The sequence below is a fragment of the Podarcis gaigeae genome, assembly GCF_964106915.1.
Source record: "Podarcis gaigeae genome assembly, chromosome: 1".
NCBI classification, from domain to species: Eukaryota; Metazoa; Chordata; class Lepidosauria; order Squamata; family Lacertidae; genus Podarcis; species Podarcis gaigeae.
Window position 1 is genome coordinate 121,266,567 of NC_139678.1, and position 17,280 is coordinate 121,283,846.

The 17,280-nt window shown below is 42.2% G+C and overlaps 1 protein-coding gene across 6 annotated transcripts in view; it reads right to left on the reverse strand.

Annotated features, from left to right (window-relative positions):
* Window positions 1-17,280, reverse strand: part of SLC39A10 (solute carrier family 39 member 10) — a 55,609-nt gene that overhangs the window by 26,275 nt on the left and 12,054 nt on the right. For 5 of the 6 annotated variants that reach the window (XM_083707067.1, XM_083707069.1, XM_083707066.1 and 2 more), the window contains one exon: window positions 183-1,217. In XM_083707067.1, coding sequence (XP_083563193.1) covers window positions 183-1,208 — 1,026 coding nt within the window. In that variant the 5' untranslated portion in view covers window positions 1,209-1,217. Of the gene's footprint in view, window positions 1-182; window positions 1,218-14,476; window positions 14,911-17,280 lie in introns of those variants that run through there. The other variant, XM_083707068.1, reaches the window with a different exon arrangement.

The window sequence follows — 17,280 nt, forward strand, 5'->3', positions numbered from 1 at the left end:
GCGCGGGGCGGTAGACCGCTTCTGCGCACGTGCCGAAACCCTGTCCGGTACTTCCGGGTTTGCCGCTTTTGTAACGTGACGTTTACGTAACCAGAGGGTTATGTAAGCTGAGGTGCTACTATACTAGTTCTTTTGCCTGAGTGCTCCTTTGCATCCCAGGCCTTCTCAGGCTTAACACTGACCTCTTCGTGGTGGTGCTCATCTCCATTATGGTCCTTGTGAGGGTGTGTTGAGAGGACGGCACGCTTCCTCATGCCGATCTGGCCCTCGTGCTTCCTGCCACGGCGATGCCCGTCTCCACTGGCGGGATTCGGGTCTGGATGCCCGCGGGCAGGCGAACGCTCACGATCATGCTCGTGAGTGTGCGAGAGGGCCGTGTCTTGCGCGTGGCCGTTTTTGTGAACCCGGTTGTGTCCGTGCTGCTTGGCGGACTCGTGGCTGGGAGTAAAGCCCTGTGCCGCCTCCACCGAAGCCCCGCTTCTCTTCTTCCTTTCCTTCCGTGTCCTCCTGTTGTCTTTGTGTGACTTTTCGGGCTGCTCTTGAGTCATGTTGGTCTCGGTCGAAGGTTCGTGGCTGGGCCCCCTGTGGTCCTTGGCGCTGGTGGAATCGTTATGGGAGTGGCGAGTACCGTTGCGGCCGAGGTGATGGAGCCGGCGCTCGTGGTGCCTGTGGTCATTGTGGTCGTGAGTGTGTTTGCTGTCAGATTTTAAAGATGGTTCTGCTGCTTCTTTCTCGGGGTCGCATTTCCGCTTTCTTTTGGCAGGCCTTTCGTTTGTTGTCTGGTTCTCTGAGTGAGTATGGGAATGAGGAGGGTGGTGGTGGTGGGAATGGGAATGGGAATGCCTTCCTTCTTGTACTTCTATTGCATCTAAGTGAGAAACATGATTGTGGCCAATGTCCTCATGATTTATTTCCACTACTTTCACTTCTCCCAGGCCCAGGCTCGTCAGCAGTTTCTCCAGGCCAAAAAACGAGAGCGTTCCGTTTTCGCCGTAGCGGTCAAAGAGTTTTTCAATGTAGTATTTCTGTTTCTCTTCAGCCTTCTCTGAGATCTGATAGTCATTGTGGTTGTGGCTATGCGGCTGTGACGCTGCGGTTGTGACCTCGGCACTTTCGTCGTGTCCATCTTCGTGGCAATGGTGGCATTGATGAAAGACAAATGTTAGCAAGCAAATGAGGCAAAATTGTGTGTGCATGTGTACCTTCATTTCTGTTTCCTGAAAGAAAAGGAAAGAAAACACTTGGCTGTTAAATTTGACCCTGAAGTATTTCTGACAATAAATGACTTTAGAGCTGCATGGTTTCGGAAAGATCCCATACAAACCTTCAAAACCAAACCAAACAGCAATTACTTTTCTAAACCACCACCTATTCACTTGCAGTAAGCAAAACTTCTCAAGAAAGCCTTGCAATTATCTTTACGTTTGGAGTTTCTTAGAAGATTTTTACAAGGTGTAAGGTTGTTAAGGTATAAGCTTTTCTAGGCTAGCATCTATGTTATAAAAGGTATCTGGAATCTAACCCATAAAAACTGGTATCACAAAAGAGTGTATTTTTCAGTATTTTAAGGTGCCACTGGACTCTTAATTGTTTCTTTGGCAAAACAGACTATTACAGCCATTCCTAAAAAGTGAACTGGAAATGTACATTCAAACTCTAAGCCATCAAAGCTCTTTAACTATAGTAAAGCAATCAACATTTGAAGTCTCTTTATAGTACATTGGCTAGCCATCCATTTCTTTGATGTCACACACACCGGAGGTTCAAATAAAAACCCTCATTACAGGAGGAGAAAATCACAGCTCTCCTTTTATTTAATTAAAAGGTCTAAGGATCAAAGCAGTTTCGACTACAGTAGAAAGCAAAAGTGAGAGTGAGTCATAGCTTTTCTGCTAAATGCCCGTTCATGAGAACACTGCACAATTCTGAGCCCTGAAGTGGCATTATTATTTCAATACTCCAAAACTAAGATCCTTGCAAATTATACTTTCTCTCTCTCCCTCTCCCTCAGTCTGTCTTACACTCACACTGAAACACTCATAAACTGCATAGGTGTACATACTTACTACAGAAAACAGGCTCTCCCAATCAGCATTTTGAACAGAATGTTTTCAGAGGACCTCTTCTTCAAAACTCAAGACAGCAAAAGGCACATCGACAACTTACCTGCTCCCATTTTTATAAGCTCAGAATGACGTTCCACTAACCTCAGTGAGGTTTCCATGCTGCCAATATGTAAAAGCTGGAATTTGTTCAAGTGAAGACAGCATCATTTACGAAAAGGTTCAAAGGTTCAAGTTTTGTACAAAGTGTTAAATAATGCCATTCTGGCAGACCCCAGGAACAAACAGTGAATTGTTTGGTTTCCCCCCAGTTACGTCTCTTTTGTTATCTTAGACATAAGAAGACCAAAAAAAAAAAAAAAAAATCCATATTGAAGAAGGGATGCAAAAATATATATTAACTTTTCGACGACCCTAGGAATTTAGCCACAAGGAAATTCCAAGGAGCTCATGAGGAACAGAGGAGGGTGCCAGCTATAATGACACCCATCTACTGATTTATAAATGCAACTGTTCGTCTAAGAAGCTCCAAACAATGTGGTATCTTCACAACAATATTGCGAGGTTGAATTAGCTGAAAAGCAGCAAGTGATAGAGTGAAGTGGAGATTTCAACCTCCAGCTTCCGCAGACAAACTGGCTGCTCTAAGCTCCAGTCTACAACATGCTCATGTGTGACACTATAAATTGTATTGTGGATTTTGTTTGCTTTTATAGAAAAGAAAGCAACTGGTGCATTTATTACGACTCACAACTTGCACGTGTTTAACTTGCGCCATCGCAACTGTATGCACCTTGCAGTCGGCCCGCAGCAATTGCACAAATTAAACGCACGCAGGGCGGGGGAGAGCCTCGAAAACTCTTTGTGCACCAGGTTTTCCCACCACAGAAGGTCCCTGTAAGCCCTGAGACTTGCTTGCCAGGCTCTGCTGGGACATTTTAATGCATAATGGCTCTTGCCTTGTAAGGGTTGGACTGGGTAACTGTTTAACCTCCCCACCCAGCTTCTATGAATGATGTGGATGGGCTATTTCTGAATATGGCATAAGACAAATATCATGCTAGCAGCATCACTTGGGCCTGCCTTGAGTGTACAGGATCAAATAACAGGGCTGGGTGGAAATCCTCCTTCTGAAGCACATTTCACTCAGGGACAAAGGAGTAGAGGAAGATCACTGCAGGGGAAGGAGGAACATATATTCCCTTTCTTGCCACTGCTGCCTTCCTTGCATGTACTTCTCAGTTGGGTCCCCCAACCACTGCAAGACATGCAACGAAAAGGGAGAGGCTATTGAGTCAATGGGTGAAAACAGAGAACGCAAAAGGTGAATTCACCATGGCATGTGAGTCCTCCACCCCCTGAGCCCAGAAGGAGTCCCAATTTGACCTGCGAGGCCTTTCCCCAAAAGCCTCACTCATGCGCCCAGCAACTGAAATCGTGTACTGTATGATGGCAGGCCAATCAAGAACCTTAAAGTGTGCACCCGACTGTTCTTTGGTAAATGGGGCACCTTTTAAAATGTGCCACCAAATGCCAAGTCCTGGTTCAGGAGCTCCCGAGAACAGCCAACTCCTGCTGAAAGCGGGGTTTGCAGCCGGAACCACTTGCAGAAGAAAGTAAATACAGGGCAATTTTGTGCAGGGGTTCCGTTCCCAGTCCCCATGCACAACAGTGGAGCATGCATAAGCAGATTCTGTCCACATTCCTCCTTCTTCCAGGTCCAAAAGAACCTGCGCAGTGGCAACCAAGAGTGTAGTCTTATTTGTTTCCTTTAAAGCAGGGTGGATAAAAAATAAATAAATCAGATTTTTAAAATTTAAGTTAGATTTTTAAAATAAAATCCCTTTGGAGGGAAAAATATTTCTGAAGATAGTTTTCTATTTAAGTTACATTACAGTCCAAAGGCTATTCATCAGGAAATAAGAATTTGTTTTAAGTTTTTCGTGGGTGCTAAAACTCAGTCTCATGGATACATATGCTATAATGTTATTGTTTTAGTTAAATAAATTGTTTAAATTGTTATAAGGAAATGATTATTTTTCTACTTCCAATAAAGTACAGCAGAAAAGTTGTCCAAATATAAAGTTAACTTATTAAACCTCAGAATTTCATAATTATCTGTCTATGCATTTCTAATAGTATAACCAAATAAGTAATTTTTGATATAACTGTAAAAACCACTCTGAAAATTTATTATTCCAAAAATGGAACCTTTATCTGGTTGTAAATGTTATAACAGCAAGAATAAGCCTTTTTGTAAAAAAAAATCAAGTCTTACTGAGTAGTGATTTAAATTCATTTGATTTACATGAAATCCACCCTGTTTTAAAGTTAGGTCAACTGACATCATGGTGACATTAGGACAGTGTTTCTCAATCTTGGGCCTCCAGCTCTATTCCCAGACTAAAACTCCCATCATCCCTGACCTCTGGTCCTGCTAGCTGGGGATGGTGGGAGTCGTAGTCCAACCACAGCTGGGGACTAGGGCTGGGCGAAAACTGTTTTGAAGCCCATATCCATGATACTGCTTTCATGATTTTTGACCTGGCAATATATTGTGAATCATGATGTGTGCAAAAATAACAATCTGGGAAAAATCATGAAGCAAGCTCATGCCTCTACAAAGCTCCATCCTTATTTCAGACATCAAGATGTTTAAAGGTAAAGGTACCCCTGACCATTAGGTCCAGTCACGGACGACTCTGGGGTAGCACGCTCATCTCAATCTATAGGCCAAGGGAGCCGGCGTTTGTCCGCAGACAGCTTCCGGGTCATCTGGTCAGCATGACTAAGCCCCAACTGGCGAACCAGAGCAGCGTACAGAAACGCCATTTACCTTCCCGCCACAGCGGTACCTATTTATCTACTTGTTGTGTTTTCCAACTGCTAGGTTGGCAGGAGCTAGGACAGAGCAACGGGAACTCACTCCGTCGTGGGGATTCAAACCTTCTGATCAGCAAGCCCTAGGCTCTGTGGTTTAGATCACAGCACCACCCACGTCCCTTATCAAGATGTTTAGCTGGTGATATACATCATGATGTTGAAAAACCGTTATCACCCAGTCCTACTGGGGACCCAGGTTTGAGAAATACTGCACTCACTGTTTTGACAGGTAGGCAGCACAGCCCACCTGTCTAAGCGGCCCTTGAGAGACAGGAAGGAACTAAGGATCCTGGTCCTACTATAGCATGGCCAAGATATGCAAGACTTCTGTTGAAATACAAAGCAGTAAATTTAAGCAAGTGGAACTTAAGGAGCCCGGCAGGCAGATTTCCACTAACTGTACAAGCACTCTGAAGAGAAGATTCAGTTATAGTGCCAGAGAATCGTCTGCTTCACCCAGAGCTGCTACCCACGTCACACACATCAATAAGTCCTCAGCAAAGCCTGAAAACATGAAGTGCCTGCCTGATCTGAATTGCTTTAAGTATTAGCAAGAATTCCCCTTGTTGAGATCTTACCCTTGACTCAAGTATGATCCTAATCCTTTCTGCTAGCTCATGATCGCTTTCATGTGACTATCACATACAGCCGAACTTAAGACCACACTTGGAAACGTAGTCATGCATCCCTAATTTCACACTGTACCTTTTCTTTGGGGGACATCGTGGTTGTTACGCAAGTCCCGGTTATCACTTGATGCACCAAATTCACCTCTCGTTCAGCACCGTTTCTGAGAACCAGTACCAGACATTTCAACAATCCCATTGTCTAAAAAGCAATACACCGTTTTCCAGTTCTCTGTTGCTGGGGGGGGGGGGGAGTGATGCTGCGTTCTAAGTATACAGGAGCAAGATGCAAGCAAGCTTTCTGATTCTGTTTGATTTGTTCCTAGTTAAGTGAGTGGGCAAAAAACCAACTGCACGAATTCAGAAGTGCCCATCTTAAGGCAGGTTCGGAGAGCGTTGGTCTCTCCAGATGTTACTGACTTACAATTTCCTTCAATCCCAGCAAAGGTTGTAGTTCAGTTCAAGCTGTCGTTCGGCAACATCTGGAGGGCCAAATGTCCCCACACCTGTTTTACAGAAGTAACATCTGGATTTCCCTGCTCAAACACACACTCCTCTCCTATTCCTATATAGCAGTGTTTCCCAACCTTGTGCCTCCAGATGTTTTTGGCCTACAACTCCCATCATCCCTAGCTAGCAAGACCAGTGGTCAGGGATGATGGGAGTTGTAGGCCAAAAACATCTGGAGGCACAAGGTTGGGAAACACTGCTATATAGTGCAAACCTGCTTCTTATACTCTTCTCACAGTTTTCTTTCTTTCTTTTTTTAAGCTTGCAATGAGGGAATATTCACACATTACATTTTTGTTTGCTGTACACTTTAGTTTTTTGTTTTTTTTTAAGCCATGCCATCTGGAATTTTTAAGGCACTTGGAAACAGCAAGGCCAAAGGGCAGCCACGCTCTGAAGACTGGAGAAGGGACCCACATAAGAATATTAGGGGGGCAGACAGGGGGAGCCTGGCTTTGGGTTTTTTTGTTGTTGTTTTTTACAATCTTCAGAGGAGGACCAGACCATATGAAAAATGAACGTAAAATTTTAGCTGGAGTTATTTTGTACTCAGGGTGTGATGGCAGTACCACTGGGGGTAGGAGACAGAAAGAATCTACAGTACACCAAACTTATCCAAGAAAGTGACTTACTTAAAATGTTATAGAAAATGGTATTGCTCTCTTGTGCAACTGTTTTCAGTTGCCAGTACAGAATCGGGAAATGGTAGTTACTCCAGAATAATGTACTCAAAATACATTGATTTGGGGTGCTCTTTTTATTTTTGATACCTTCATTATGGAATGGTTCACTGCTTCCATTTTTCAAAAGGCTATGAAAGACACCTGAAATAACCCAAGGGAATCAAAATAGCAGCAAAAAGAAGTGGGAAACCACCACATTGTGCTTTTTGAATTTTTTGTGCTGGCAATATACACAAATCATTTTCAGCCTTTTTAATCTTGTAAAAAAAGGGGGGAGCACATAAACATTCTGTTGCTGTGCCCATAACCTAGGTTTAAGGGGCCATAGCCAAATAGTTTTTATATCTCAGTTTCTAACACTGGTTAGCGGTGATCGTGACTTGGCCTAAGAATGCTACGACTGCTTTCTGCGTTTTCTAGCATCGAGAATCAATGCTCACAGGAAAAGGTATGGCTTGATCACATTCAACACCAAAGCCTTAAAAGTTGGTTTCACCTGCAACCATAAACTTACCGATAGCAGAAGAAATAAAACACCATGTAATAAACATTTAAAACAGGGCACACCGGACCTGCAAGGGAGTACAATTGGCAAGCATCTGGCAACCTCCCCCCACCCCCAGCTACTTTTATCTCACAGCAGAAAACTTCCAGGCATCCTCATCTTTTCCCTTGCAGATAAAAGGACCTGGGTGGTGAATATTCTTAGTGGGAAAATGGCGGGGGCGGGGGGGGGGATAAAGTAAGATGCTCCCCTCCCCTCTCTTCAATTTACAGCCTCCAGGAACTCAGTTCTAGAAAAGCAAAGCCATCCCTAAAAAGAACCACAGAACTCAATGCAGCATGTATAGTTTCAACCCCAGAAAAGTGGAAGACATCATGCAGCCAATCAAATTTGGTTTTGTGCTAACATCAGAAGTCTACCAAAACTATTCAGAGTTAGACCACAGTCCATAAACCTCATTTGCCCTCAGTGAAATTGTTATGCAACCAAATCAACGTTTCTGGCAAACTAAAGGATGGTTTGGCGCAGCATAAAAGCAGCAGCCTATCAGGGTGGAAGTGCAATGAACTGTTTGCACATTGGCTATCATTTGACAGCTGCTTCCTCTCAGTTACTGCCCTGTGTATTTTAGAAACAGGTCTTTTCTGTGCATCAGACCAGGGATGCTTTGCTGACTTCAGGTTGCAAGTTATATAAACTGTGTCTGCTAAGTAAGGTTTTGTCAGGTAATAAAGATGAATTATGGAGACGCTGCAGGTTTTCATGGAGAGTTAACGGAAACTTGCCAGGAGTGAGTAATATTGTAAACATTCTGAACAACCAGTTCTAACACAACATATGGCTTTTATGGAATAATGATTCTTAAACTGACTCTCATGAATGCAAGCCAGACACAACATGAGTCTGCAATTCTTTCCGCTGATCTATGCTGAAGGGAGAAGGGTCTCTGGTAGTTGCACCCTTATGCAGAACAATGGTTTTTTTGGGATGTTATCATGCTAAGAATATATACAATATAATGCTCTTGATGTGCATGCATATGTGCGTTTGGTTGAAGTAACATTCAAGTTCATCAGTTTTCTTTTTAACAAACATTTGGGCGATACTGCCTCTGAACTGGCAAACCATGGTACTAGGATAGGAACAAACTAGGATCTGAAAGTGCACTATGAACTTGGTTTGAAATCCTGATTTGTTTCGAACCTGTTGTATTAGGAAACCATGGTTAATTAATCAAAAAAGTCTTTCATTACTGTGCAACAAGAAAGTCCTGATTAATAAGCAGAGATAAGTTACATCCAAATGAGGCTAAATCCATGAACTCAAGGTCAAGCAGTGAAATTTATTGGTAGTATGGTTGTGACAGACAGAAGGAAGTACTTCTGCACTCAATGAGTAACTTGCTGAATTCACTGGCAGAAAATAGATGTGGTGGACAGTAGTTTAAATAGCTTTTAAATAAGGACAGAAGTTAAGAAGATTAAGAACAGCCCTGCTGAATCATTTAGTCCAGTATTCCATTCTCACGGTGGCTAACCAGATGCCTATGGCAAGTTCATAAGCAGGACATGAGTGCAATAGTTCTGTTATGGAAGATAGGGCTATGAATTAAGCATGCATTAACAGTGGAACCTCCATGTTCACAGGCTCTGTACCTCAGATGCTGGAGACATCAAAAGAATCATCCCCACCAGGCAATGCTTGTAAGCATCCCAAGGGCTTCTTTTGCTGCTGCGCTACCCTGTAGACCACCTGATTTGCCTGGCAGCAATTTTGTTTTATTTTATTTATTTTGCCGTGGGGCTGCCTGGTCTGGTAACATGGCAGCAAAAAAATAAAAAATAAGGCGCCTGGATATTTTGTTTAGGCACCCACAACCTAGGTCCCAGGAGCCATACAGCTCCTAGCACTCCTATCCCAGTTTCTAACACTGCCCAAGGGTATCTTGCTGGCCATTATTGCCAACAGGGTGACAGACTAGATCATGGGTAGGCAAACTAAGGCCCAGGGGCTGGATCCAGCCCAATCGCCTTCTAAATACGGCCTGCGGATGGTGTCCTTTTACTTAAAATGCATCTCTGGGTTATTTGTGGGGCATAGGAATTCGCCCGTCCCCCCCATATAGTCCTGGCCCCACAAGGTCTGAGGGACAGTGGACCGGCCCCCTGCTGAAAAAGTTTGCTGATCCCTGGGCTAGATAGACCTTTAGTCTTTTGCAGAGAACATATATTATGGGAGTACAGAGGATTGAGTGACAACTACATTATATCCTCCATGCAGAAAGAACATGAAGTGTGATTACAGTGACTCTGCAAACCTGTTTCACCCAAATTACTGTATTTTTTGCACCATAACACTCACTTTTTTCCTCCTAGAAAGTAAGGGGAAATGTCTGTGCGTGTTATGGAGCAAATGCCTGCGGGTGGCAGGGGGGAATCTGCTGCAGTCGTGAGCAGAGGATCCATGGTTCCCCTTCCTTCCCTCCTCTGTGGTTACAAAGCATGGATCCACATGGATCCTCAGGATTTTTGCATTGGGCTACTCCAAACTCACTGTCAGATCACACGTCTGTGGCCACAGCATGAACCACAAAAATCATATATCCACTATTTCGTTTAGAATATTTTTTTTCTTGTTTTCCTCCTCTAAAAACTACGTGCGTGTTATGGTCTGGTGCGTGTTACAGAGCGAAAAATACAGTAAATCGCTCTTACAGCACCACTCTCATTTGAAGGGGTCCAGTCCCTACTTGCTGGCATGATCTGCACGTTTAAGAAATCCAAACCACCCCAGCAGCTTCTCTTTATATGTAGCCCCTGCTTCAGAAGAACAGATTGCATGCTGTCTTCCAACTGTGGGTATAAATCACAGCCACCAACATTTCTAATATGCCCTGCACTGTTATTTTTACATACTCCCCATATCAAAGTCCACAGTACTGTATTCCTTTGCCCAGTTCATCTGCATCTGATTCTGCTGTATTAAAGGGGTCCTCCATTCTAATTTCCCTGTAAGAAACAGACCAAGAAACTATTCAGTTAAACAGCCCAGTACTTGATTGTTTAAAGTGGTTTCCAAACTGAAAAAAAGAACAAACCAATATACAGTGGTACCTTCATTTCCGAATGGTTCTGGGAGTCGAACAGACTCCCGGAACGGATTAAGTTTGACAACCAAGGTGCCATTGTATTACTAAATGAGCTGCTATCATCAATCATATTAGGGCAGAGAAGAGACTGGATAATGGTGTCTTCCCAAGAAAGATTGGGGTGCATTTGTTCTTCTTTTAAAAACAATGCCTTTTCTGACTCTATCAATGTCTAGACCTGGTTACTGAAGCAACTGCACTTCCTAAAAGTCTCTCAACACACATTTAAGCACATTAAGACTCTTATAAGAAGCCGAGTCAGACCCATGAAAACACCATCACAAAACCAGCTCGGGTACAAGGGGCCAATGTAATGATGATGTTGGCAATGACATTCCAGAACCGCCCTTCTTGACCTCAAATCAGATTATATCCTTGCTGAACAGAAGCAGCGCTTAGAGGTTTCTTGGTCGGTTCCTTACAGTAAAAGCAGAGATAGGAGAAAAGGGAACTTGGGAAGTAAGTCTCACTGACCTCAGCGATATTTGCTTGCAAGTAAACATCTGCAAAAAAAAAAAGTAAAAAAAAAAAAGTAGAGACATCACCTTGCCAACAAAGGTCCGTATAGTAAAAGCTATGGTCTTCCCAGTAGTGATGTATGGAAGTGAGAGCTGGACCATAAAGAAGACAGATCGCCGAAGAATTGATTCTTTTGAATTATGGTGCTGGAGGAGACTCTTGAGAGTCCCATGGACTGCAAGAAGAACAAACCGATCCATTCTGAAGGAAATCAGCCCTGAGTGCTCACTGGAAGGACAGATCGTGAAGCTGAGGCTCCAATACTTTGGCCACCTCATGAGAAGAGAAGACTCCCTGGAAAAGACCCTGACGTTGGGAAAGATGGAGGGCACAAGGAGAAGGGGACGACAGAGGACGAGATGGTTGGATAGTGTATTCGAAGCTACAAACATGAGTCTGACCAAACTGCGGGAGGCAGTGGAAGACAGAAGTGCCTGGCGTGCTCTGGTCCATGGGGTCACAAAGAGTCGGACACGACTAAACGACTAAACAACAACAACAACAACAAACATCTGCATGAGATGCAAGCGTAAATGCAACAGCATTCCTCATAACACGAAAGGTTGTGTCCCAATACGCTTTCGCTAAAACAGCAAAGCCTGAACTCGTGCCAACCTCTTTTGTGTTTACAGGTTAAAGAAGTACATGGAAAGCTGAAGCTGCGCTGAAAACAACACAAGATCAGGAGCTCTTTGTGAGCTTCTCTTCTTTTACAGGAGGGTCATCAACTCTGAAAGACTTACAGTTGCTGTTCCACAAGAGGAATATAGGTCAGGACCCAAAGAACTGTTGGAGCTAATTCTATAAGCTTAAAAGGACTAGGATTCCCCGCATCAAATATGTTGGGGGGGGGGGGGGAGATGTTGCATGGCAAAGTGGCTGGAGAATTTCCAAAGACGTTTGTCATTTATCTTCTCAAGATGAGGAAGTCCCATTAATGAGTCAGATCCAATTACTAAAGTTTCTGTTTACAAATTCAAAATGTCTTATTCATTCTCATACAGGGAATGCTATGTCATAACCAGCTGGGATAAAATAACCTTTTTTTTTTTTTTTTTTTTTTTACTTTGTCTTGCAGGAACTAACTGTTCCTGGGGGATCTGATCTGACTATACGACCCTGGTCTTGATGACTGTATTAGGCTGTATTTTCCATAGAATCATAGAATTGTGGAAAGGACCATGAGGGTAATCTAGTCCAACCCCCTGCAATGCAGGAATCTTTTGTCCAATGTGGGACTTGAAGCCACAGTCTACTGACTGAACTATCCCTGGAATGATGTTGGATTGCTAATTTTAATAATATGGCGTTCTCTATTCTATTTCATGTGAACTGCCTTGGGTGGAATTTTATTCTTGAAAGGCAGTATAGAAATTATTTTACTCAAAGAATAATAATTAACTAAATAATGAACCCAATACAAACTGCCAGCTGAAATGGAAGAGCATATTTTAAACTAGTCAACATTTTAAACAGTAAAAAACAACACTTTAGTTTGGTTAATGCTGCTAATTAGCTTCAAACTTTTAAGATTTAAAAGAAATGATGGTTTGACAGGAATCAAATGCTAATGGGTAGAGATTACAGAAGAGCCCATAATAATGAATTCAGAAGATTTGACCAGAGCAAAAATAAAAGGTTTGATGTATTTTGGTATTAATATGAGAGTGCTCTGAAGATTTATAATGCATACAAAAACCTGTATGGATGTTGCAAACTAGAGTGGATAAAAACTGGTGCACTTTTAAAAGCTAAAATTGGGAGTTTTAAAGAGCTGTACCATTATATGTTGCTTTTTAACAATGGTGTGAATCCTGGTATTGTATAAACATGTTAAATTCTACACTTCTCTCATAAAACTGAACTCATGAATCTCAATCAAACACACTGGGATGGACACAGATTTGTCTGTTCAGGAGAGGAAGGCCGCTTTGCGTGCAGAAATGGCATTTTCTGACAGTGCAAAAAAAGAAAAGAAAGTAAGGCAGAGGTTTCCAACCTTTTTTTGGGTCCACGGCTCCCTTGACCAACTACCTTTTTTCTGCAGCACCCCTGTGGGTCTCAGCTCAGTTATTCCACCCCTTGCCTACAAAGCTGGAAGCCCCTCACCCCTTTTCAAACACCCTCCCCTTTGTGGAGTATTCCCTCAACCTCCTCTTCTCCCCTCTCCTTGGGAGTCCTCTGGGCAGCTGCAGCTGCCGTCCCTGGTCTCTGAGCTGCCCCTCTGCCCCCAAGAGAGGCGCCAAAGAGACAATGCCCCACAGGGGCCTGGGAAGAACCTCCTGGCCAGCTCCAGAGGCACCATTCGCCTAGGGAGCTTGTAGCCAGGGCTGCTACAACAAACAGCTGTGCAAGCCTTTGGGAGGCAGAGACATGAGAGGGCATCAGAGGAGGAGGGAAGGAAAGAGGGACAGAGGCCAGTGTTGCCCGCAGCACCCGGACCATCATTGAAGGCACTCCAGGGTGTCATGGCACACTGGTTGAAAACTGCAAGGCAGTCACGTAAATAAGCTCACAAACCCACTCAATGAAAGCCTGATTCCCCATGCAAACAAACAACAGTATCTGACCTTCAAGCGCATGAAATTATAGGCAGATACAAAAAGTCTCTAAGAGGATGCAATGGTGTAGTGAAAAAGGCACTTGGGATGCACAACCAGAGATATCGATTGTGTTGCTAGATAGTATAATTCCTGCATTTGGTTGCAAGCCAACTTGCTTTAATTGTCATAGCAACAGACCAGTATGCACTTTTGCTCAAGAAATGCATGGACTACACTACGGGAAACTTGTTATAAACGTTATTCCCACTATCCCCACCTGCTGATTTAAGGCTGCAATCCTGTACCCACTTACCTGGGAGTAAGCCCCAGTGAACTCAGTGGGACTTTGTAGACATATATAGTATTGTAATCCGTATAATCTTAACTCTATCTACCCTGTCTTAAACTTATACAAATATATTTTTAAATTGTATTACAGAGGATGGCCTTTTTTATAAGTAGCAGTGTCTCTTGAAACCCAATACATTTTGTAAATCTGCATTCTTGTGTATGGATTTGAAAACTTTATTAGATCAAAGATAAATTATACTTTGTTATGTGTTACTCCATCTCTATGTCTACATTTTAAAACTCCTTTTAAAACTGGTAGTAGTGAGCAGATAAAGCAGTAAAACAGAAATAAACAAAAACAGAAATAAACAGAGCAAATCCTGTTTTCACTTCCCAACTGAATTATTTTAATATAATTTATAAGGATATTTCTATTAACACATTCTGTATTTACCGCATTCTGATCACATCCATTAACAATTTAAAAGGATATTTCTATTAACACATTCTGTATTTACCGCATTCTGATCACATCCATTACCTAATTAGACTATTACAACTTTTAAATAAGAAAAACCACATTTCTGTGTATTAGCATTACATGTACCACAATATTATCCTCTTGAAAAAGCAACATGTTTACGTTTGTCCATAAGTAAACTAAATACAGTTTAGTTTTGTTACATTTTGAAATGTTTTACTCACGGTTTTTCGCAAAAAGTTCTAACTCGAATTCTGCACAGAATATGCAGCCGTTTGAATAAATCAATGCACTTATCTATCCTTTTCCCTCAACTCATCCCACCAAGAGCATTTGTCCACTTTAATTCTTAACAATGCGAACCCCTTCACAAATTCTTCTCAGTATTATTCAAACATATCATGTGCTTGGAGAAGGGTTTTTTTTGCCTGAAATCACCACACACAAACCAATGAACTCATGTAACTTCACACTTCTATGATTAAAGAGTATAATTCATTGAACATGTATTTTATACGATTGGCCAGATTCAACTAAACTGTTGTGCTAGCAGAAGTCAACCATCACCTCAGCATAATGCTGTATTCCACCCAGTAAGTTATGGGCATTAATGTTCCACAATCAGGGTTAGAAACTCTTGATATATAAGCGAATCGCCAAATGGCACCTTCCCTGGGTCACCAAAATGGTATGTCTAGGCTAGGGCTGTGTGATATAGGCCAAGTGAAGATGCCTGGGCACCAGGATGGGGCCTGACATCTTCACCAACTGGTTGGCTGGCACACAACAGCATTTATTTATTTTTTTTTGCTGCCTTGATATGGCGCAAGTCAGATTTTACTTAGAGCTGACAAAATACACAATTCATTTTCAGCTTTGTAATTTTTTTTAAGTGCCTAAACATTCTGTTAGTGCGTCTGAAACCTAGGTTTAAGAAGCCATATGGCAAATAGCTGTTATATCTCAGTTTCTAACACTGACTGAAATGTAACCAAAATGGCATATATAAGGTTGTGTCCTGTTCCCCTATTCCTGTTCCAAGATTAATGAAGTCAAAGCATCATATCCATTGCAGAATCAAGATTTTTAAAATCCAAAGTTAGGATCAAGTACATTTCCTAGTTAAAAATGCTATATATGGGAGTCCAATATACTCTGATTTATCTTACATGAAAAAAGGACAGGATAACTTTGGGGCCAAGTTTTTCCTTCTTTGATTCAAGCCAGCCGCCTTATAAGATACGTTTAAATTACACATTACAATGAGAAACTTGCATAGCATCCCACAAATCCTTAAAAGACGTTGGAATGTGCAATTACCTAAAATACTGCTTAACACAGGACAATTATGGTCCTGAATGCCTTAGCTTGCTGTATTCCACCTCTTCGCGCTAAGATCCAAAATACAAAGTTGAATATTTGATGTATGACATAGCAGACAAACGAGATAAAAAATATAAATGTTCACTTACATCCCAATAATTGCATCCAGGGAGGCAAGCCTTTATGTTTTATAGCTTGTCTTTGCCTGAAGATAGCGTAAGTGGATATATTTCGCCCCCAAAAGCTGTATGCTTAGAAGTAGCGAGATGAGCTTCATGGCTGAGTGCTCATTTCCCCCATCTCCAGAGCTAATACCACCCAGGATTTCATTGCAAGTTCTGGATATCCTCTGGGATTTTCAGTATGTGAGATTTAATAACTTCATGCAGAATTCGAATTTTCTAGGGAGCCCAAGCTTGTTAATATTTAGCAATTATGGGGAAGATTGCAATTACAGAAATATATACTGGGCACCTGCTCGTCCTTTCTAATCTCCAATTTTCACCATCCTACTAACATTACTTTATCCTCACCTTCCTTCCTCTTCAAGTCAATAATCTTTCAAAATAATTTTTAAACATTCAATTTTCATAAACAAATTTTTATGTTTAATGCAGCTTGACTAAAAATCTGAATACAAGTATGTTAAAAATAAACTTGGTAGGTTTTCTAGATGGCTACTGTTTATAAAGATGTGTCTTTAAAACAGCCTACCGCAACCTGGTATCTACCAGATTATGATGGACTACAAATCCCATCATCCTTGACTATTAGTCATGCTGGCAGGGCTGATGGGAGTTGTGATCCAACAACATCTAGGCCAGTGCCAGATCTTAAAACAATGGCCACACGCACATGTAGTGTGGTAGCAGATAACAGCAACATAATACTTGTTTCTATAGGAGCATATTCAATAATAGACAAGGCATCTGTATCTCAGAGACGTCGGCTGCGAGCCCAAGGTATTTTTGCCATAGCCTTTGCCAACCCTGTTCCAAGCAGGGCTTGCTTGTGTGAACTAACAAACTACTTGGAAAACACACATACACAAAACCTTATAAAAGTATGTCATTGATTTGTGCGTGCCACAGGCATCTGCTACTAGGAATCTCGGGACAGCGGAGATTCCCAAGCACTCCTTAAATAGATGTGATCACAACCACCATATTCAGTGCTGAAGGGCATCAACAGTCTCGAGGTTTTTAAAAGATGAAAGTACATTGGTGCCTCGCAAGACGAAATTAATCCGTTCCGCGAGTCTCTTCGTCTTGGGGTTTTTTCGTCTTGCGAAGCACGGCTATTAGCGGCTTAGCAGCTATTAACGGCTTAGCGGCTATTAACGGCTATTAACGGCTTAGCGGCTTTAAGAAAAAGGAAACAAACTCGCAAGACATTTCGTCTTGCGAAGCAAGCCCATAGGGAAATTCGCCTTGCGGAACGACTCAAAAAACGGAAAACTCTTTTGTCTTGCGCATTTTTCGTCTTGCGAGGCATTCGTCTTGCGAAGTACCACTGTATTTGCATTAGAAGGGCTTGGCTTCTAAGAAGAAAAACCAATGTGAGTTTTCAGGAAATGGGATAATACTCAAATACAGTGGTACCTCGGGTTACATATGCTTCAGGTTACAGACTCCACTAACCCAGAAATATTACCTCGGGTTAAGAACTTTGCTTCAGGATGAGAACAGAAATTGTGCAGCAGCAG